This window comes from Colossoma macropomum, unplaced genomic scaffold (genome assembly GCF_904425465.1).
Source record: "Colossoma macropomum unplaced genomic scaffold, Colossoma_macropomum, whole genome shotgun sequence".
NCBI lineage: Eukaryota > Metazoa > Chordata > Actinopteri > Characiformes > Serrasalmidae > Colossoma > Colossoma macropomum.
Genome location: NW_023494784.1, coordinates 13,234,229 through 13,257,236, shown reverse-complemented (window position 1 = coordinate 13,257,236; position 23,008 = coordinate 13,234,229). Strand labels below are relative to the sequence as shown.

Sequence of the window (23,008 nt, the reverse complement as noted above, 5' to 3'; positions counted from 1 at the left end):
AGCATTAACAGTCATATGTCATGAAAATGCATGTCACATGGTCATTTTTGCCATCATGACGTCAAACATTACAACATATGTCATGACAATTATACCTAATGGTCATGTGACACTGTTTACAGTATTGCTCATAATCTTTCATGGCAACTCATGACACTATATGACATCTGCCATGACATGTTTATGGCATGGGCATCTCGATGTTATGAAGAAGGGTTCGAATAAAGTGTTACCCCTTGACTCAGACACTATCTAAGTTGCAATTCAGCAGATTCTGGATCAGGAAAAAAAAGAGCAGATCACCATCAGACAGGGCTCTTTAAGTAGCTGTCCTATGGAGTGTCCACGTCAGGGATGCCCAGTCCTATTCCTGGGCACCCCAGTTTTACATCATATGGTATGACTCAATCTGATGAACAACCTTGTAGGGTATCGTCATTGGAAAAGGCTGCAATGCAGCGTTTGCATTTAGACAGCTTTATCCTAATCAATATGGCTAGTGTGGAGCAGCCTGGTGGGAATTCTACATCTCCACGCATCTGCCCACTGCAGATTACAGTCAGGGTCAAGGTACAAGTGCTGTGATATTACTAATACTCAAGCACTAAAAAAAGCACCATATGACTAACAGAGTTGACACTGAAAATGCATCACAAAGAAAGGTGCTGAAAGCTTTGTACACCTGACAAAAGTGATGTGAAATGGACCTGAAAATGTCACAGGAGAATGGATAAGTATTGTGATTAAAGTATGAGCACAGTAATTAAAGTACGACACAGATTTAATTGGCGTGTAATTGCTGTGGTTGGGAATCAGCAGGGAGAAGCTGCTATTGTAGAAGTCATGGCCAAGAGCTACAGCATCTGAATGTGCGGCCTGTGCGCACATGAAAACCGGTGTCACCAGAGACGAGTACTTGACTCAGGTACTTCATGGTTCAGTCTGTTGTGTCACAATTCAAAGGAATGTGGAACAGTAATAAAACCAGTAGCCATTTCTTGCTGTAAGTGGTGTAAGGAGTCATTTAGGGACTTTTTTAGTATCCTTTGTATTAGTTCTGATATTGGCAGGACATATTAAAGCAGCACTAATAATCATTGATAAACACTACTTAATTAGACCGCCCTTCATTTAATTAATTTCCATTAAAGCGGCCATTAAATTACTAATTTTTCATCATCAGAAAAAAAAGCAGAAACAGTGCATATTTAACATAAAATTACACAGAAGCTTCAACAACTAAATATATATTTTTCAGTATTTAGTGTGTCAACTCTGCCTTTATAACAGTTTCCATTCTTCTAGGGACGCTTGCAAAAAATCTGCAGAGATATTTTTCCACACCTCCAAAGTTCAGTCTAAGAAGTTGGTTGTATTTTCTGATACTCATCATCCAAATAATCCCAAACACATTCAGTGATGTTGAGGTCTGGACTCTGGGGTGGTCAGTCCATTGTTCAGCTTCTTTGTTTGAAGTGTCTGTCTCCTTTTCTCAGTAAGAGCTTCTTGACAGCTACACATATTTTCAGACCCACAGCGCTGAGTCGTCTTCTCACAGTGGAAGGATGGACAGAAACACCTGTGGATGTTTTCAGATCTGAAGCAGCTTGATTTTCTCCTCTCTCTAAAAGACAAAAGTTTTAAGTGCTGTTTATCCAGTGAGGACAGTTTTGGTGTCTACCAGGTCTTGCACAGCTGTTAAGGGTCCCATTTTGTCCATATCTTTTAATAATTTTTTGAACTCTAGTTTTGTAAACTCCTGTTTTTTACTGATTTTCTTGTGACTTTACCCTTCCTTTACCCTACCTTTTAACATAATGGCAGTTTTGACATAAAATTATAAATGAATAAAGCATAAATGAATGGTCCCTGTCTTTTGCATAGTACTGTAGATAATGTAAAACAGATAGCTGTTTAAAGATTCTGTTGGCCCTGTGTATAGTTCATTTCCGTGTGCACCTTAGCATTTATTAAACTATTTTCCCGATTAAAATTAATGATATTTTTAAAATTAGTATGATAATTTTATGTTTATTTTATCTTTTTTGATTTCATTTCTATAATTCATATCTAAAAATATGACTTTGGGTGGGAAGGACCCTCAAAGCAAGATGTTGAAATATTCAGAAACAGCCCAGTCTACACTGGAGATGTGCTAATGGGATACAAAAACTTGCTTACAAGGGTGTCCAAAAGGTAGTAATCTCTGGGGCATCAACTTCAGGTAAACACTGACAATCCAAAAAATCAAAAAGGGGAGGAAAGTTAAACACATGGATCACAATTCCTAGGACTTATTTCCCATGTTTGAAGGAAAAGAAATATATCTGAGACAGCCCAAGTGAACTGAACTGTATGTTTCAATGTCAATTCTCGCAAGCTTGTCAAGTTACACTAGCATTGTACTAAACGTACCAATCCTAGGGGAGGTGTTGGACTAAGTATTGGACAGTACTCAGTCACTTGGTTTACAGTGTGCTACTTTCTGAAAGTCTTGTTTTTCACCTCACCTCCACGACTGCAACAGTGACCTGTCCACTGAGACAGACCTTGCATAACAGAGTGTTACACAGATCACTTTACTTTTACGCTTCTCTGACGCAGGGAGAGATACTGTTGCAGCAGACGGCAACCCAGGGCGAGAGAAGAATGTTGTCTTTACATGTGGCTCTAAAACACTCATACATTCTCCATTCTCCACAGAGTCCAAGCCCAGTGGAGCTCCCAGCACACACACGGCTCGCTGTCAGTCCTTGAGGTGGTGTTAATGTGGAAAGTAACCTAAATTACGCCAACGCTCTGAATTGTCCATTGACAGTGGAAGGCGTAAGAGGTAGTATTTTTGCGGCACCAGACTGGCAGACGTGCGTAAGAGGCTGTGCTGGCCTCCAGGGGAGGCTGTCCACTGAGATTACTCTCACTTTCCTCTCTCAATGGCACATTACTGCATTTCAGCTTTGTGACCTTCTCCTTCTCTCATATTTGGGGCAAACTGAAAAGTATCATATTCATGAAAAATATCCTGTCTTATATTGAATACTCTGTAGTGTAATGTATTATAGCTGCTGTAAGAAAACTGTCTCTCTCTGAATTGGTGGCTTACACGAATAACTTAACAATTGATTATGTAACAAGCTTTAATTACAAGTCATTTTAAGAGGTTCACACATGTAAAGGGCAGAGGTCATTTAAAATAAAAATGGCATTACTGAGTTACAAAGTTGCAAAGCTGTTTCCACACCTAGTTTGTCTGCTAAAGTTCACAGTGGTTTGGGGTTTTGTGACATTATGTGTTTTTCATTTGCTTCCATTGGTTTCACATTGCAAGGCTATCATGCAAATGACACACATGGGTGTTCACTGATCTGTGAAAAATCTAGTGGGGTTACAAGCACTCTGTTCCTTTACGTTCATCTCCATTAGAGCAAAAAAAACTTCTAACCCATCACTGTATAAAACCCTTATCTATCCCTATCTATCCCCGTAAATACTCATGTTTGTTGTACTTAAACTCTGCAACTATTGTAGTACTACTGTAGTATTGTACTTATGGTTGGAAAAAAAAGGGTTAAATTCTTGAACCACCCAATGGAAAATTACACACACACACACACACACACACACACACACACACACACACACAAACATTTTCTTAGTCGCTTATCCTCCTGGGGGGGTGCTGGAGCTTATCCCAGCGTTCATTGGGCAGAAGGCAGGAAACACCCTGGACAGGCCACCAGTCCATCACAGAGCAGACACACAGACACATAAATTCACACACATATTCACACCTAGGGCCAATTTAGCATCTCCAGTTCACCTGACTGCATGTCTTTAGACTGTGGGAAGAAACCGGAGCACCCGGAGGAAACCAGTGCACACATGGGGAGAACATACAAGCTCCACACAGAAAGGACCCTGTTCACCCAGCTAGGAAATGAAAACTATCCAATTTGAATTTTTTTAAGATAGAGCCCAGCAAGCTCTCTCTTTGGCCTGACATGTCAGATATATTACATAATTAGAAACTGAAAGTGGAACCAACTAACCGCGTTATTATTTTCTAACAGGTGGGTCCAATTTTGTGAGAATAAAGGTCTCTCTAGGGCAGAAATCGGCAACCCAAACCTTTTTTCAACAAAAATCAAACCACCTTTTACATTTATTTTATTGTTTTATTGGTTTACTGGTTTAACATCTTGGTTGTAAATATGCCTTCGTCTTGAATCTTTCTCTATTTTGCCATTTCATAGCTACTAGCTAGGCAAGATTGTTGTCTGCATTGCTATGTCACCAGCAGTCTGGGTTAATTGTTGGTGAATTTGCATTTATACATTACTTCTAGTGTTTAAGACCACTTATTGTTAAAACAGTGCTCAAACTATGAGTTAGAATGCTCAGCAAAACTTTATTTTACCTCAAAACATTATTTCACTGCAAAGGATGGTTATTTTTACCTAAAAATCTGATTCTGCTGTGGAGCTGCAAGGGGGCAGTAAAAGAGCCGCATGTTGATGACCCCTACTCTAGGCCTTACGGAAGTTCTAGAAATCTCACTGACTATGAATACAAGCAGTAGTCTAACTAGGTTTCAACCAGTTGTTAGACAGAAACTCTATGCCAGGACGCTATACTGAAAGACTAACTGTAAAACTGCCAAACCAGGCAAAATATACATTATCAGTTCAAATAAAGTATCAAATAAAAAACAGAATGTCTTTTACACACTTCAAGTGTCCATCTTTAATCTAGAATGCCATAAAACATTCATGTGAATCACGATTAGCTTAGTCTTGTCATACTAGAAATTACAGAAATCAACATTATTGTAGAGGTGTTTTTTCCTCACTTTTCTTTGTTTTGACATGTGTGGCCCGAACTTAAGGCCTAGCTCTTATATTCACAGTTCACCACTGAAAAATACGTTCTGCAGTCCATGTGCCAAAATCAAACACATTTCTTTGGCATTAGTTTATTGCTTGTATGCCATTATTAGCAGCAGCCCATACTGCAAGAACAACATGAGCATCTGTGAAGGGCGAAATGTTAAAATGAGACAGATTATGCAAACATTACAGGGCTGACAAGCTGCTAGAAGAAGACTAGAAGAAGAAGAGAGCGTGTACTTAAGTTGAATGTTTATGTTTGATGTAGACCACCGTAAACATCAGCAGCAAACAGAACTGGGGCTCACTTATAAGTGGGCCTTGATCCATGATTTTTGGCGATCCCTGGTTCAGTTGTCTGTTGTGCACCTGGTTGAGGTGGGGAGTTCACAGCTGTCAAAATGGACCACATTAAAGAAAAGATTCTCAGCAAACAAGGTCGGTGTGAAAGTACCTTTAGGATACAATGGGATTTACTATATATATCATGTGAACAGTGTGAACATATATTTGTTTCAATATATTACAACTGGACTGGGCAAAGTTACAAAGTGGACAAATGAATCAAATCAGTATTGTGCAAATACAAAGCTATTAATGACAGAACCACTCACAAACCTGGTGAAGTGCTACATACAGCAGTTTGGGACCAAGGCTACAAGTAACTTCTAAAATAATAAAAAAAGGATCTACATCTACATATCCACCAAGACAGTGTTTTCCACACCAAGACTAAATGGTGGATTTTCTCAGGTCACAGATTATAAAATGTGTCTGCTGGAAACCATTTCTGGCAACAACATTCACAAGAAATTCCATCATCTGTTGTTTCGTCGACTGTGGTGGAAACCACTGTTTCAGTGGCTGTTCCAGATTGTCCAATGAATCTCCCAGCTGAGGTCTGGTGTCTGAGGGGGAAAGAGCGTAATATTTTTACATTAGTCTCATGCCTTATATATTATTCAGTGAGTATTCATGGACTGTGAGACATTGTTGTCTAAGACACTATTGCCACTGGAACATACACGCAGGAACGGTTTAAGCAGTGCCATACAAGCCTCGGGAATAGCTCCCAGTTAATTAACATGACAAAAAAAATATGCTGCATGATTCAGTGGATGCATTGTTGTCACTGCAGTACTAGAAACTGACAAGCACTCACTGAGCATTTGACACAGCTGCAAACATAGTACAAAGCAGAGTGTCTGAGTGTAACTAGATGTTGAAGCATTCGCTTTCATATAAAATATGTATCCTTTATTTATTTATGTTTACTTAAGTATATTAAATGTTACCTGCATGTTTTTTTCTCTAGACACAACATGAATTTATAAGATATAAGAAACCTACAGTACAGTGAATAACTATGCGGACAGCGATAGTATTTTAATGGTGCATTTATGTGAGTTCAGCAACAGCAGACACATGAACAGACCACAGAAGACCACACTAGTCACCAAAGATTATGTTTAGTCAGTTGAACGGATCAATAAGACTCTCCAGAACAGGCACAGGTGTGTCAAAGACAAGAAGAGAAAAATACAGCATGATCCTCCACAAGATGCAAACCTTGCAAACTAGTAAATCTCAAGGAAGACCAGATTACAGTTGTAAGGGCTGTTGAAATTAACATTTAAGGACATACAAAGCAAGAATTTTAATCTGTACCAGATTAAAAAAGAATGTAAGCATAAAAAAGAAATTGTGCATGATCCAATGCAAATCCTGTTTATGTGTGAAAGGTGGTGGCATAAGCATGGACGGCTGCCAAATGCGGGATGAAACTTGGTCACTTTCCTTTACAGTTACCTAAGTTCTATCTATCAACCAGATAAGTATGAGGTGCAAACTCCAAAGTACTAGATAAAGACAGTTTAACTAAATCACAATGAAATTACCAACAGATTCTTGCTATTCAGTCTGGTATTTTCAGTCTGGTATTCAACCTGTGAGTAGGTCTGTAGTACAAACTCCAAAGTGCTGTGTAATTGCTGTGGTTGAAATGATAACCAAGTACCAAATCAGTCTAACTAAGTCTAACTAAATTAGCAACTTATTCTAACTATTAACCCCATAACATTCCAGGCTTATTCATCGTAGGTCTTATTATTCAGTAACTACAAGGACTTCAATGCAAACTAATAGAGTTTTTCTTAGATTATAGAAGTGTGTAATAGAACTTTGGGCCCACCAGCAGGTCTATGGCTTGGTAAGGGGTAAAGCTGATAAATGTCATCGTAAAATGTCTCTATTTGCAGCAATAATATTAAACAGATACATACTATTTCAGACTGTAGTTTGTGTACAATCTTTTTACGTCTGGTACTTTTTTGGAGGGTAAAAAGTATGCAGTACTGTTGAGTTTGTACCTCAGACTTACCCAATTCATACCTAGATACCCAATTAATACCCAGTTAATACTTTACTAGGCATTTCAGTGTAATTTAGCTAGACTGTCTTGAAACTTCAAATCAATTTTACCCAAAATAGTTTTTCATGGCCGAAAAGTTTTTGACTGGCCAAGTCAGTCATCTAACCTGACCTCAACTAAGCAGAATTTTAAACACAAAAAATGAGACTGAAGAAAAAAACACTAAAACAAGCACGAACTGAAAATGGCAGCATTACAAGTCGGGTAGGGCATCACTAGAGAAGATACTCACCATCTAGTGATGTCTATGGTGTCTGTGGGATTTGCAATCAGGCACTAATCATAAATTTATTTAAGAAAATGCTAATGTGCCGGATTTCTTTTCGTCTCCTGTGTGTCTGTGTCTAAACTACTTAGACATTGCACTGAATTACAATAACCATTCTTATCAAATAATGATAATAACTATAACTTATAATCACTACAATAACTATTCTGTCAGCAATAATTACTCAGGCCATTACTTCAGTTACATTCTCAGTTAGGAACTGTCTAAAAGTCACCACTGTTTCATTGGGTGTTGTTTTCCTTGTAAAACTCAAAGCTGCCAGTGAACACTGACTGGGGCTCTAGGAAAAATAAGATGCGGGCAGTTCTGTGCTGAAATCTCATCATCACTGCAATAGTGACCTCCTCAGGACAAAAGTGGCACCACATCTAATCAGATATCAGTACTTTCTTTTTTAAAGGAGCGAACAATTAAACATCATCACAAACACTTTTGCAAACAACCCTTAATTTTGGAGACAAAAGTGACATAAAAAGGCGTTTTGGCACTTGACTATTTATGTGGGAACAGACTCACTCTGAGCTTACTGTAATTAAAATCTAGCAAATCTATACCTGCACATATAAATTGACATCTTGTACATCTTCTATCTATATCTTGTTTAATCTGGAATGTATATATCAATATTCTATCCCCTGTGTACCCTGCATTTAATTTATCTATCTCAGACTCGTTAATGGCATATATGATGATGATATATATCTGTACGCATCATAGCTTTTACATCATAAACTATATTACTGTTACAAAAACATTGGAACAGTACATTGGAAATGGTGCAATACGTGCAATACGTGTATATTATTAATGTATATTAATTTGTATGTGTATATATATATATATTTATATTCTATTTATTTATTTTGGTATTTAAGTACTACACGGGGTTATGCCTCCTAAGATTTTCACTTACCTTTGCACCTGTGTAAATGAAATGTGACAATAAACGTGATTTGATTTGATTTGGTTACCTAAAAGGATGTTAAAACAAGTAGCTGCTTCATCCTTAAAGATCAGCCGTCTTTTCCATTAGAAGACAATGACACTGGTCATATAACACCAACACTGCGCAAAAACTCAAAAATACAAGGTCTAAAAACTATGCAACAGCGGAGACTACATACATACACTGACCCTTACACCGGACTGGATTCATCAGCACTCAGCAGGACTCTCACATGCCTGCACTTTATATAGAGGTTCAAGTGATGTATTTGATCCAAAGGTGAAAAATGCATTTGGCCACATTCCTAAAGCTGAATTGCTTCCAAAAGCAGCAGTGTATCCCACAACACAAGTCTGATTTATTTTTTTTATGAACTCTTATTCATTAGAAGATACACCACCATACAATACACCAACACACTGAATTCAGACAGATTTGAGACTGGTCTGTATCTAGAACACCTGAGAAAGTGCTTATCCTTTTGGGTTTCCTGTTTGAAAGAAAGATATTAATTGATTAGCTGATTGGTTTACAGGACACAAGAATAAATTGCATTACTATTTATAGTAATGCAAGTTAGTACTGATAGTAGTACTGTGGAATACTTTTTAATACCCGAGATCTGAGTTTCTCACCTTTGTTAAAGTTCTCCTGGAACCTTCATTAAACGTTTACCAGCCTGTCCAGGAAAACCACCCAAAAGAAGAGGTGAATCACAAAAAACAGGCAATTTGGGGATTAAGCCTGAGGAGCCTATCTATAACTTTGAAAACTCACTGTTTGCAGTCCTCTGTGTACTATATCAGTGTGTTTTTCAAATTATTTCAGCATAGAAATGTAGATAATTGTGTATGTATTATATAAGGTATGACGTTTTGTTCAAAAGCCTTGTTCCGAACACCTGCTACGCATCCAGTGTTTCTTCTGAATTCAATGGTATTATAAGGGAGTTTGTCCCCCTTTGCTGTAGTAACAGCCTCTACTCTTCTGGGAAAACTTTACACTAGATGTTGGAACATTGCTGTAAGGATTTGATTGCATTCAGCCACAAGAGCATTAGTGGGGTCAGGTACGGATATTGGATGATCAGTTCTGGATCATGGCAGCTCATCCCAAAGGTATTGGATGGAGCTCCATCACTCCAGAGAACACAGTCCCACTGCGACACAGCCCAAAGCTGGGGGGCTTTATACCCCTCTAGCTGATGCCTGGCACTAGACATGGTGACCTTAGGTGGACCTCATGTGTGGCTGCTCCAGAGCATCCCATTCTATTGGCAATGCTTTTCTATGGAGAAAATATACATGCTGTGTGTGCAACTGAATGCCTGTGTCAGCAACTGGCGCACCTTAAAGTAGCTGAATTCACAAATTAGAAGCCCTGTCTGAATACTTTTTTGGACATAGTGAAGGATCAAAGCAACTTTGTGCCAATTTTGTGTCCTCCTTAGGGCGTGCGTGGCATCACATATGATCAAGGATCAGCACTTTTCTCTTTCTGTTTTAATTGGTTTGCTCCTATAAACAAACATTCACTCACAAACTCATTTATTTTTCTGTTCTCTGGGGAGCTCACATTGAAAACTACAACCTCCTAATAACGACCCTAAAGATGACACTACACACTTTAAAAAGATCGTTCTTCAAGGGTTCTTTAGTAAAGGTAATAGTTCCATTTAGAACCATGAGTTCTACATCAAACCTTTTAATACTCAAATGGTTCTTTGCATGGTGAAATGGTTCTTCAGACTGATTGACTGTATTCTACAGTTTTAAAAAGTTGGTTCTTCAAGAGTTCTTTAGTAATGAAAATGGTTTTATATAGAACCATGAACATTCAAAGGGTTCTTTGCATCATGAAAGTTCTTCCGATTGATGGAGAGCGTGCTGTAAATGGCTCTAAATAGAATCTTTTTGAAAATGGTTCTTAACAGCACCGAAAAAGGTTCTTCTATTATCAAGGTGTCAAGCTTGTAACAATAGAATAACCCTTTTTGGTGCTATATAGAACCATAGACACCATGTTCTCCATCAGTCTGAAGAACAATTTCATGATGCAAAGAATCCTTTAGTCATGCAAAGGGTTCTTTGATGGTGTTCATGGTTCTATACAGAACTATTTTCTTTACTAAAGAAACCCTGAAGAACCATCTTTTTTAAGAGTGTACATGGTTCTGCATATAATCTTTTTGAAAATCATTCTATATAGCACCAAAAAAGGTTCTTCTATTGTTACAAGCATGACATCGTAACAGTAGAAGAACCCTTTTTGGTGCTATATAGAACATATACAACACATTCTCCATTCTGATTAACCATTTCACCATGGAAAAACCTATTTAAGCATGAAATGTTTTTATGTAGAACTCATGGTTCATGGAACTCTTTACTAAAGAACCCTTGAAGAACCTTCTTTTTTCGGTTTGTACATTTTGAGAGGTGTTTCTGGAGTGATGGAGCTCCATCCAGTACCTTGGGGATGAGTTGGAGTGATCCAGAACTGATCATCCAACATCAGTACCTGACCTCACTAATGCTCTTGTGGCAGAATGCAATCAAATCATCAGAACAATGTTCCACCATCTAAAGCCTTCCCAGAACAGTATGGGCTGCTCCTGTCTACAAACTTGCCTTACTACTCTTACTATTAAACGCCCCCTACCGGCAGCTTGAGCTGGAGATGTGCTGTGAGGGAAAACACAACAACACTGTTAAAGAGGAGAGGTGTGCAACTTTTCTCCTTGGTAGTAAAACCACGCTTCGCGAAATCAGAACCTGGGAACTCACTTAACTGATAAAACCACGAAGCTGAGCTAACCTGGATCCTGAAAAAACATGCTGAGCCCTGCAAACGGGGAGTCGCTGAACGTTGTGACTAATTATGTGGAGGAGTATCTGGACCTCGTTGAATCTTTACCGCTGGACCTGCAGAGATGTGTTTCACTGATGAGAGAGATAGACGGAAAATATCAAGGTTGGTTATTAACGCTAACTAAGAGCGCTTAATGAAAGCGTACAACAGCATTAAACCTCACTAAACAAGACTTAACTTACTTGCTTGCTTAGTTAGTTAGCTAGCTAGCATAGCCGGCTAAGTGGATTCGCACGCTTCTTGTTCGAATTTCAACGTTCCACCTTAAATGTTGCCGCAGTTACATTCTGGCGCCTCAGTCGCCTGACTGTAACTGCAGCACCATTTAAGGTGGAACGGGAGAATTCGAACAAGAAGCTGGCGAATCAGAAGCTGACTTCAGCTTCAGTGTAACCTTTTCCCTCCTGAAATACATAACATTGACTGTTACTCTGGCAGCTTCTGTTGTCTTATGTGGATATAATAGGTTATATTTTTTATGAAAGAAGTTTAACAGGGTCATTTTAAGAATGTCAACACAGGCTAGCCGCAGGCTAATGGGCTAAATAGTCCGTCGTAACCTTACCGGAGAAATAAACACCACCACCACTCTACAGCTGTAAATGTAAATATTAAATACCTACATAAATGTATAAATATGAACGTAGCCAGCCCAGCATAACATTTATAGAAACTTTATCTGAGGCTGTAGATAACTAGTCGGCTAGGTTAGCTGCGGTCGGCTAAGTTAGCTTTCATACGTTAACGTTAGCTTTTGAACTAGCGCGCCGAGTTTAGTTCTCCAAGTGAGCTTTTCTAACTTCTTTAAAGGGGGATTCTACCATTTTTTACAAAAAAATGTGCGTAATTCAGACCTTGAGATGTAAACAGTGTCGTTCAGAGTGGTTTGATGTAAATTGTTTATTTGTAGAGAGATTCCAAGACTCTTTTTTCTTTACAGTGGTGGTGATGGGAACCAGGGGTCGCCATGTCTACAACACAAAATAGCTATTTTCTGTACTAACCTGTCCAAAACCACCAGTGATCCTACACGAGCCTTCCGAGTTTTACATGTAATGTTGATGATGATAAAGTAGTAATAAAACCTGAGCAAAAAGGTTTTCTTTGGGGACTATTTTGGGGACCCCTCCGTCATGAATGGTGTGAAATAAATGGATTAAAATACATTTTAAGCCAAAACTTTATCACAAAACTATCGTAAAGCAGTGTCTCAGACATGAGGCAGTATATGTCTAACCATTTCATGTAATAGCTTTCTGTGAGGAAGCTTTCAGAGGCATTAAACTCTCGAGATGTCTGGTTCCAATGACCTCTACTGCCACTGCTGTCCATTTACTTTAATCCATTCATGGTAGAGGGATACATGTAGGGTGTTGTAGGGTGTTGTAAGGCAAAATGGTCCCCAAAGAAAACTTATTTTTTCAATTGTATGACTATTTTACCATTCTCAATATTACATATAAAACCCAGAAGGCTTGTTTAGATTTACTGGTGGTTTTGGATAGTAAATGAAATGACTATACTTGTGTTGTAGACATTGTGACCCCTGGTTCCCATCACCACCACTGTAAAGAAATCAAGAGTCTGTAAGTTTCTCTACAATGAAAAACTGAATTATTAAAAAAATAAAATTAAATAGTTGGAATTCCCCTTAAACATTATCAACATGTAGACGTGTAAACTGCTCTGTCCTACTTCTCTCTCTCTCTCTCTCTCTCTCTCTCTCTCTCTCTCTCTCTCTCTCTCTCTCTGAAAGCACATAGGAACCAGACTCACATTCCTGAGTAAAAGGAACCCAAACAGCTCTCTCTATAGGGAGAGCACAAGGGAATGTCTTTCGTAAGATATCAGCCTTTCTTTATCTCTGAAGATATAAATACAGTCTCAATATTGTATTAATGAAGGATCAGGGATTTGAATACCACCTACCTGAGAAGAGGAGATGAACATAAGCATTTAATCGAGAGTTCTGGAGAAAAAACATAGGACCTCTTTTGCGCTTATTGCTCATAGACTGCTGAAAGATTTCTGAGAAGTAGAAGAGACTTATAAAAGACAATGATTAGATGTTTCTCATGTAAATGTTGTTCACCTAAGACCTGGGCGAGATGAGTCATACACAGAAAAGTTGAGTCATCTGTGAGGCAAAGCAGTTGTTTATCAGGAGAGAAACTTCAGAAATATGAGAAACTTGCGTAAAGTCTCATTCTGATTCCAAATAAGGCTTAACAAGATTAACAGATCTTATTTAAAATACTGCTTTTAGAATAAAAAAAATGAGAAAAACAAATTTAATTTATAAAACAATGAACACTTAAAACTTTAGATCCTAACTTTGTTACTTGTAGTAATACTGTTATCATCAACTCAGAACTAACATTTAAGTTTTATGGATGCTAAATCTCATATTGTTCAGCACCCAAACTGCTTTTTAAGCTACTATGTCATTATTTTTTTGTAAAGTCATCATTTACAGATGAACTTAATAAACACATTCCAAAGTAAAGTTCACAATATAAACAAGTTCTATCAAATCACCAAAAAAGTTAATTTTATTTCTTCACTTTTACTCAGTTTTGGGTCAGTAATGTGACAGAAAGACAGGAGTTATGTAAGAAATTTAAGCTTGTATTATCTGCACCCTTGACTATGGTTATTTGGCCACACTGGTTTATGCAGCAGTCTTGGTTTCCAGTTCTTGTAACCTATGAATTCAGATCATAATTAAAAAGTAAATATATTTTTGCTAATTTATCCTCTGTAATGTATGTAATTGCTGGTTTTGCAGAGATCCTGAAGGAGCTGAATGACGCTTATGAGAGACACCGGCAAGAATCAGACCCGGTGCTGAGGCGGCGACTCCTGCACTGCATTCAGTGCTCTCTAATCCGCGCTCAGGAGCTCGGAGATGAGAAGATCCAGATCGCAGGCCAGATGGTGGAGCTGGTGGAGAACCGCACTCGTCAATTTGAGTGGCAGGTGGAGCTTTTCCAGGCCTGTCAGAGCTCACCTGAGAGCGCCGTGTCCGTGGGCAGCGCTTCATCTGCTGCCATAACGACAGTAACCATGACACCACTGTCCACTCCGTTGCTTTCGCTGGGCAAACCAAGCACAGACAAAAAGCGAGACGAGACACCAGGGTCGGTAGATAAGTCTGGTGCGAAACGCTCGCGAAGGCAAAAAAGTGGCTCAGAGAACCGAGAAAACACCAGCTACAACTTAGACCACGGTGAAGACCTTGGAGCAGGAACACCAAAAGAGAAAAAGCCCAAGACTTCATCGACGTCGTCGTCGAAAAAGAAAAAGAGGTCGAAAGCCAAGCAGGAGCGAGAGGCATCACCGGCTGACCTGCCCATCGATCCGAATGAGCCCACCTACTGCCTGTGTGAGCAGGTCTCTTACGGAGAGATGATTTGCTGCGATAATGACAAATGCCCGATCGAATGGTTTCACTTCTCCTGTGTTGGCCTCCACCATAAGCCCAAAGGGAAGTGGTTCTGCCCGAAATGCAGAGGAGAGAATGAGAAGACCATGGACAAAAGCCTAGAGAGGTCCAAAAAGGAGAGGGCATACAGTAGGTAGTCTCTCACCTAAGCCAGCCTTACTTAACCTTCTCACTCACCTGTTGATACTCAGTATTATTGCAATAGTGTGGAATAGTCTGTTCACAATGGACCAGTTACATTCAGTTCATTCAGTGTTTTCTTTTTTCTAAGAAAAGTATTGAGGTTCACACTGTTCACAGGAGCTGTTTAGTCCAGCTATACTCAGTTATGCGTGAGTGTTCTGTTAAAAAGGAGTCCTCCAGTATTTTTCAGTCTAATCTAAGTCTGCTGTAGCGTGCGGTTGATTGCCACTGACAGTTATTTCCATGTATTTCGAGAAAAAGCCTGCAGTCTTCTTTTAAATACAGTCATACGCAAAAGTTTGGGCACCCCAGTCAAATTAGGTTTTGTTGAGAGAACAGAAAACATGCATTTTAGTGCATTTAATTACTATTTATTTGCTGATGTAAGTGTGTGGCATGTATTAATGTTATGGCACATTTAATATGTAATATTTTCCCCTAAATGTTAAATCCAGCAGATAATTAGAATTTGTGCACCTAATTCTGTAGAAAGTTGCCATATTTAAGTTTACTTGCTGTAGTACATGTGTTAACTTATTTTCACTTGGAAAAACCATGTAATTTGACCAGGGGGTGTTTAAAATACGCATACGACTGTATGTTGCAAGTCAGTGGGTTTTCTGCCCTTTTACTAGCCACAGGGAAACATCAGAATAACGGTCTGTCATAATCCGTGTGCTTCTGACACAGCGGGTAAAGATTAGGCTGGGTAACACTGGAATATTCCTTTAAGGGTTACATGAGGTCCGTAGTATCACTGAAAGTTATCAGTCTCTGTCTCAAATTGATCAGCTTCCTACAGACTGCTTTCAGGTACTGTTATCTGTTCATCTCACAAATCTTATAGCAATACCATATTTTTTGTAGACTTCACGTTTCCACCAGTTTTATATGCCTACTTTTTCAGTGCCATAATAAAAGTGCAGTTTATCCATTGTGTTCTGTGCTTTTAGCTTTGCATTAATACCGATTAACCGAAACGACATCCTAAAATTGTGTGTTTATCATGTGCTGTTACCCGGGGATTGTGTTCACTGTTTCCATTTCAATGAATACATTGTATTCTCTGACTAACAGCTTGCACACAGGACAGGAAACTGGTGCACTGTGTTCCAGAGGCCTTTTTTCCATTGCTGTTCACAATAGCACTCACTCATTTTAGGGCAAATAAGTTGCGTTATGTATTGAGACTCAGGCTGCCCTGTGGCTCATGCAGTTACTCTCAGAGATGTTAGAATGAACTGTGGAATCCACAGATGCCACTGTAGTTGTAGATAATCAGTATTTCTTAAATTACTACAGTATTACTTCAAAATGCTGCTAAGAAGAAAATACAATGGCAAATATTTAGCAAACTTCTCACCGTAAGAACGCTGATCTGGGGTCAGCTAACTGCTTTTATATAACACAAAATAGAATTACATAAAACTCATTAAACCTGATCTCAGATCAGTGTTTTTACTTTAAAATTTTTGACAAATATTTGGTCAAAGTTCCTATTTTTACACTCACTAATAGGTTATAGTTGTACAATAATCCTACTCTTTTATGTTCAGTATTGTAGGTCCTTAATGCACTTTTTCAGGCATTAATTAATGTCATTATATACTAATTCAATTTTGTTTAAAAGTTCACACTGAATCATTCCATCGGTGCCATTTGGGTATACAACGATTTTTTTGTCTGCAAAGACAAAGTGAAATTCCATCTCAAATATTACTTAAAAAATCAGAACTGACACAAAAACATTGGCATGCTCAATTGTACATCTGTTTCCACGACTACTTAACACTACTTGCATTAAGTGACCCTTATATCCCACAATGGGGAAATTTCACTTCTGCATTTTAACCCAGCCGTGCAGTAAAACACCACATAGTGAACGCGCACACACACTAGGGGGCAGTATGACACTTGCACAGGGTGTGGGCAGCCCTATCCGCAGCACCTGGGGAGCAGGTGCGTTGCTCAAGGGCACTTCAGTCACGTACCGTCGGCTCAGGGGATCAAGCCGGCAACCTTCCGGTCACAGGACAGGTTCTCTAACCTCCAGCCCACGACTGCCCCCTCAACCTCACGTAAAACAGGACATCAACTTGATGTAAAACATTTATGTACTTTAATACAGGTTTTGCTCAACTTGTCCACAAAAATATTGCTCTGTCACAATAATTCACATTTTAAAGTTATGAGTGTTCAGATTAATTGAGAGAGATTAAGAAATGTGTGGTGAGACTGTGCCATTACACTTTATGGGGCAAGTCTCAGCCAATGTAAGAGTTGGCAGCCTTGCTGATGATGGGTATATGGATGTCAATACTGGATTTTCTTTTTATTTTATGGAAAACACTGCATTACAAGTCTTCCAGATATTTTAGTATTTTCATTATTTACAAGTGCTGGAAAATGACTGACAACCAGTGCAAAAATCTGTACATATATTCAGCTGTGTTTCATATATACAAGATTAATAGGCTCACTATGGGCACAGTCAGGCATTCATGCATGTAACAGCATACAACACCAGAGACTGGGGTAGGCAAAAGAAAGAAAAGTATATCTTGAAATATAGTTTGATAAAGTTGGCTCAAAGGCATATGACTGAAGATTTGTGTGTGATAGTAGAGTAAGTGTTACTTCAGAATAGAGAATGGAGCAAACAAAGTCAGGAATACTATACACTCTATCCACAAACTGCACAGGGTTTCACCATCTTATCCTTGGAGCTGTCATGTCACGCTGCAGCAACATTAACATTTCAGGACTGGAATCAACACATCTACAGTCTTGCACCTCATGTTTGACCCAAAGACTTGACCACAAAAGCACCTCCACAGAAGCAAAGAGTGGATATAACCATGTAGTGTATGCCTGACAGAACATTTAAGGTTTCTGTAATGTGATAATTTACTCAACAGCCCTGCTACTGAGACACTTTCCTTAAAAGGGCATAAACCAAACAGATATTGTCAGTTTAAAAAAAAAAGTCCTTGTTGAAGCCATTCAGAGTTTGTAATGTTTGAAACATTCACAACAGATTCAAAATTAGTCGTGCATGACGGAACATCAATGCAATCAAACAATCAAAAAACATGATCCTGTACGGCAAAGTAAGTAAAGTGCATACAAAATTAAAAAGAAACATTGATAATATTTTTCCACGACTGACCACAAAACAAGAGAAACATTAAGTCCGAGTGTGTGGTCAACTGTCTCTCCAGCTCTGCTCAACAATAGCGGACACCCGTTTCTCATATTCTCGTTTATTTTCCTGATAGAGCTGAGCTGCCTGGCTGTTTGCGGGGCTGTTGGGATTGGGTTCGTCTAGAAGGGACTGTGGGGAAACAAAAATGAAGAGAGTTAACATTTAGGAGTGCATGTCAAAAAACAAGGAAAAGTTGTAGTGCTCACAGTGCAAAGAAAAACTCTGACTCTCCCTTTTCTTCACAGACATGACAGATATCCTACCATTGTTGATGAATTTAAAGGCAAGGTCCTGCACGTTCTCAGCCCATTTAGATAATAGTAGTAATACTAGTAGTAGTAATAATAATACTACTACTAATAATAATAAGGTAACTTTCAAATTGATCGAGTTTCAATTAACAGCAAAACTAGTGTAGAATGCATGTTTCTCTTCAGTTATAAAAGTACAAATACAAGTTGAGTCACAAGCAAATTTCTAAACCAAGTCTCAAATAAACCATATCAGTCTAGACATCAGATTTAGTCAGCTATTTTAATCTCAATATATTTATGTGATAAAAGCCAAAGAGAATAAAGAAGCTAGATATCAGTCTGTGTACAGTGCTATTTTTACTCCAAGTTTTGTTTTCAGTATTTTTTCCCCACTCTCTCTGATTGCTGACCTGAATTGATGTCAGGATAGATGAAACATCATATGTTGGACTCCAACGATTCTGAAGAATATCCAGACAAATACTGCCATCTGCATATACTGTGGACAAACAGAAAGACAGCGGGAGTTCAGCAAAACAGGTTCTGGACAAATCAATGTAATGTAGTTTTATTTACAAAGGATAACAGTAGTAACACTTTATAATTAAAGAAATGTGATGTTGACTGACCAAGTCTTTAACTAGGGGCCACCCTATATCTATAGTGCAAATATAGTAGTTTTATCTGGTTGAGTTACAATTACATTTTGAAAACAGATGGAATTTCCCTTTAACTTTGAGCACACATATCTACTGTTGAAGAACCAAAGCTAGCCTGAAGCTGCTCAGGTTTCAAAATGTATGTGGTTTAAGTCAAGACTTGTACTGGATATCCAGTAACAGGTTCTGACCCTGGTTTAGTTCCTTACTAAACAAAATAGGCCTTTAATAGTTTCTAGCCCAAAAGCAAGCGAGATGACCACTCACCATTTGGATGAAACATCTTTGAGACAAATCTCACAGTTGGGGGCTTGTTCGGGTATTCTTCTGTAAACTCAACTGTTAGCTTGAACGTACCTAGGGGTGGTTTAAATACAGAGTTACATATAGTTTGCCTGGGTAAGTATTTGAACTATGAAAATGAGTACAGTATGTGCAGCGCTTACCATCTTCAAAAGGTGTACCCTCTGGGCTGTTAACAGGGGGAAAAAAAAAAAATGTACAAAGAGAAGTGATTACTTGAAGTAGAAAGATTTAGTCATAAGCAGGAACCAAATATTTAGGCCAACTGTAATTGGGACACATAGGTGTCGCCACCCTACCAGGAGACTTGTTACCTAGATCTCACATTACAACACTTCAAATCAACATTGACTTAATAAAAATAAGCAAAAAGAAATGGTTTAAATTACTACTTTCTTGAATTTTATCACTTATTTGGGCACTCAAACTCACAAGCACTTCGTAAGAACCACAGTTGTGTCCTGCTTACCCAAAAATGACTGCGTTCCAGATCATGATGTTGTTCTCTGATGGGGCACCACTGACCCCAGCTGGGGGATCCTCCTGGAGCCTGTGGGGGCAGAAAGAACATGAACTCATCACACACGACAGATAACACAAAACCACCAATCACAATCAGACCACTCATTCTGTTGAAATGCCCTACCTCTCAGAGTCCTCGTTTTAGGTTTACGTCTAAACTTCTATTTTGACACAGACGGCAAAAAGTATGAAAATATATCAAGGAAGGTTGGTCGCAGTTTCTTTTACTTAATATCTGAAAAAAAATAAGTTATTCAGACTGATGGACATGTGTGGTATGTGGTTCTATATAGACGCTTTTTGAAAATGGTTCTATGTAGCACCAAGAAGGGTTAATCTACTGTTACGAGCTTGACATTGTAACTACATAAGAACCTTTTCTGGTAGGTTATATTGAACTATTCTCAAAAATCTTCTATACAGAAAATGTTCTATACAACACAATCTCCGTCAATCTGAAGCACGATTTCATCATGCAAAGAACCATTCAGAACTCATGTTCTATATACAACTCATGGTTCTACACAGAACCATTCCCTTCACTAAAGAACCCTTGAAGAACCACCTTTTTTAACAGTGTAATGTTGTTTTTACTCTGCTGATACACCTTGGTGACCCAGACAGCGTACCTCACCTTATGTTTAGCTAACGTTATCTCCAGGCCGCTTTGGCTGGTAAGGTATCCAAGGCTAAGTTTAGCTAGACAGCGACTTTCCTGACCATAAAACGTCTAAAAAACACCCAATATCACACCATGGTAGATATTCATGGTCTATAAGAGGAAGGAAAAGCTATTATCAGAACTTAACATTTTCAGTGAGACGTCGAGCAGTAAGACATTTTAGCCACCCAACAACCTAAATGTGAAGTATGTAGCTAATTGTACTGATATAACTACTAAATTATAGACATAACGTCTTACGTGATCATTGTTTTATACAATAAATTGATTTTTGTAACCTGTAAAATGCTACTCGGTATCGAGGATTCACCAGTACTCGTCAAAAGACGAAGCTGAAACCAGCTTCTTGTTCGGATTTTCCCGTTCCACCTTAAATGGTGCGACACTTCCATGTACCTGCTGTGCCATTTAAGGTAGAACGGGAAAATTCGAAGAAGAACCTGGCGAATAAGAAGCCAAGTTCAGCCTCGTCGTCCGTATGAATTTAGGAGTGAAATCCTTAAGAGGTCCGAGCGAAATACTGATATTTCAGCATTAAAATACGACTAAATCCATGAGAAAGTTAACAGGAGCCGACTGAACTGAACAGAGCAGAGCAGAACGCCGGTTAACCAGCTACAGCCCGGCTAGCTTACGTAGCGTCAGCTAACTTACCCACAAAGAACACATCAAATAATGTTACTCACCTTTTAAAATCTCTCATAAGTCGTCTTCTGGCAGGGGTTGACATTGTTAGTTGGCTATCTAGGTTAACAAATAGATATTTACACCGTATTGTACGCCGAAGCGCTCGGCAAACTGCGGTAAACTAACACAGCTACACCTCGGCTAACCTAGTGACTACACGAATTTCATCAAGGAGTCACAGCCTGTACCATGTCGAATACACGGGGGGACAGTGATGTTGACGCCTCATGGATCTTTGACAGTTTAAATAATATATGTTGTATTCAGTTACCGTTCTGCTTAACTCATTACGAGACATTTTTACTGTGTAAACGTAAATGTGGTTGAATAATAAGACTGTTAAAATATAACCCCCCCCACACTGTGCCTAGTTGGTAAAGTCTGTACTGGAGGAGCAGCGATGACGTTTTGTTGCTGTTTGCGGTGGAGTGGAGCGGACAGGCCCCAGCAGTAAAGAGGTAGGTGGCGATGGAGGAGGAGGGAGGTAGGTGGCGGAGGAGGAGAGGAGGAGGAGGTCGTCCTTTTACCATCATTTGTGGTCAGTCTTGCACTCAGTTCGCTTTACAGCTTTGCTGCTGGTGCACGGAAAGCTGTTCTAGCTTTGAATCCACAGTATTTTCCATAAGAAATGTATTAAAACAGGTGAACATTTTATGAGAACTAGTAATACAGGCCATTTGACGTGTAACTAATCTGTTTCTAACCTGTCGAGACGTTTTAAAGGCAAGGCGAGTTTATTTATATAACATCTTTCATATTCTGAGGTCATTCAAAGTGCTTTACAAATGGGAAAATACAATCAGAAAATACAGAGTTGTTTAAAAAAAAGTAAAGTAAACGAGAATAGAAATTAAAAACATGATTAAAACAATAGATTTAAAAGCAAAAATCATTCAATTAGAAATTAAATTAGGATGGTAAATTAAAACTATAAGTGGTAATTACATTTTTGCATGTACTCCATATGGTCTTTTCTTATTAATTTTAATGGGAGGAACATTTTTAATAGTATGAATGACTCTAGTTAATGTAAAATAAAATGTTATGTTGAAATACTCATCATATATGGTTTTATTGTTTTTACTAGTGCAAATTGAGTTGTTGCATGTTAAAAATGTAGTCATTATATGGAAAAATAAAACATTTTCTCTTCATCTCAAAATCTTGTGGAAACCTTAATAGAAGAGTGTGGGCTGTTATAGCTGAAAAGGAGGGCCAACTCCATATTAATGCCCATGGTTTTGGAAGAGGATGTCCAACTAGCTCATATGGGTGTGATGGTCAGGTGTCTACATTCTTTTGGCTACACTGTGTGTGTGTAATGGTAAGAATTTGATTTTCACTAGTAAGAAATAGATTTTTTACATGTAATAATTAGAATTTCAGTCATTTTTTACTGGTTAAAATTGAATTAGCTCTTTATCAACCCTAAAGTGAGCCCTGTTAGATCTGAATGCATATTGGAGCAGCAATTTGGACCTGCACCTCAGCCACATTAAGTTCTTCTGAAGTTGAATCTGGGGTGTTGGAGCACCTAACTATGGACTATGAAAGTGGAGTTGGGAAATGGTACTAAATACCCAAAAGGCCACAGCTGACACAGTTGGTGGTGGGAGGGAAGGACACTATCAAGTCCACACTGAGA

At 38.6% G+C, this 23,008-nt stretch overlaps 2 protein-coding genes across 2 annotated transcripts; one reads left to right on the top strand and one right to left on the bottom strand.

Moving 5' to 3' along the window:
- The first annotated feature begins 11,230 nt into the window (after positions 1-11,230).
- Positions 11,231-15,991, top strand: ing1 (inhibitor of growth family, member 1). Its single transcript, XM_036560511.1, has 2 exons — positions 11,231-11,525; positions 14,212-15,991. Exons 1-2 carry the CDS (start codon positions 11,387-11,389, stop codon positions 15,003-15,005), a joined length of 933 nt encoding a protein of 310 aa, XP_036416404.1. The 5' UTR covers positions 11,231-11,386; the 3' UTR covers positions 15,006-15,991.
- A 1,438-nt stretch (positions 15,992-17,429) lies between these two features.
- LOC118799266 (ubiquitin-conjugating enzyme E2 A-like) lies at positions 17,430-21,731 on the bottom strand. The gene is made up of 6 exons (XM_036559420.1): positions 21,363-21,731; positions 19,942-20,022; positions 19,616-19,641; positions 19,437-19,526; positions 18,921-19,009; positions 17,430-18,385 (listed from the first exon to the last, which is right to left on the bottom strand). The coding sequence occupies exons 1-6, from the start codon at positions 21,404-21,406 to the stop codon at positions 18,257-18,259; spliced, it is 459 nt and encodes a 152-aa protein (XP_036415313.1). The 5' UTR covers positions 21,407-21,731; the 3' UTR covers positions 17,430-18,256.
- Positions 21,732-23,008: the final 1,277 nt, after the last annotated feature.

Coding starts and splice junctions, on each gene's coding strand:
- ing1 (XM_036560511.1), top strand. CDS start 11,387: ATGCTGAGCCCTGCAAACGGGGAGTCGCTGAACGTTGTGACTAATTAT. Junction 11,526..14,211: donor GATAGACGGAAAATATCAAG/GTTGGTTATTAA, acceptor CTGGTTTTGCAG/AGATCCTGAAGGAGCTGAAT.
- LOC118799266 (XM_036559420.1), bottom strand. CDS start 21,406: ATGTCAACCCCTGCCAGAAGACGACTTATGAGAGATTTTAAAAG. Junction 19,010..19,436: donor AAAGATGTTTCATCCAAATG/GTGAGTGGTCAT, acceptor GTTTGTCCACAG/TATATGCAGATGGCAGTATT. Junction 18,386..18,920: donor CTATCCTGACATCAATTCAG/GTCAGCAATCAG, acceptor GTTTCCCCACAG/TCCCTTCTAGACGAACCCAA.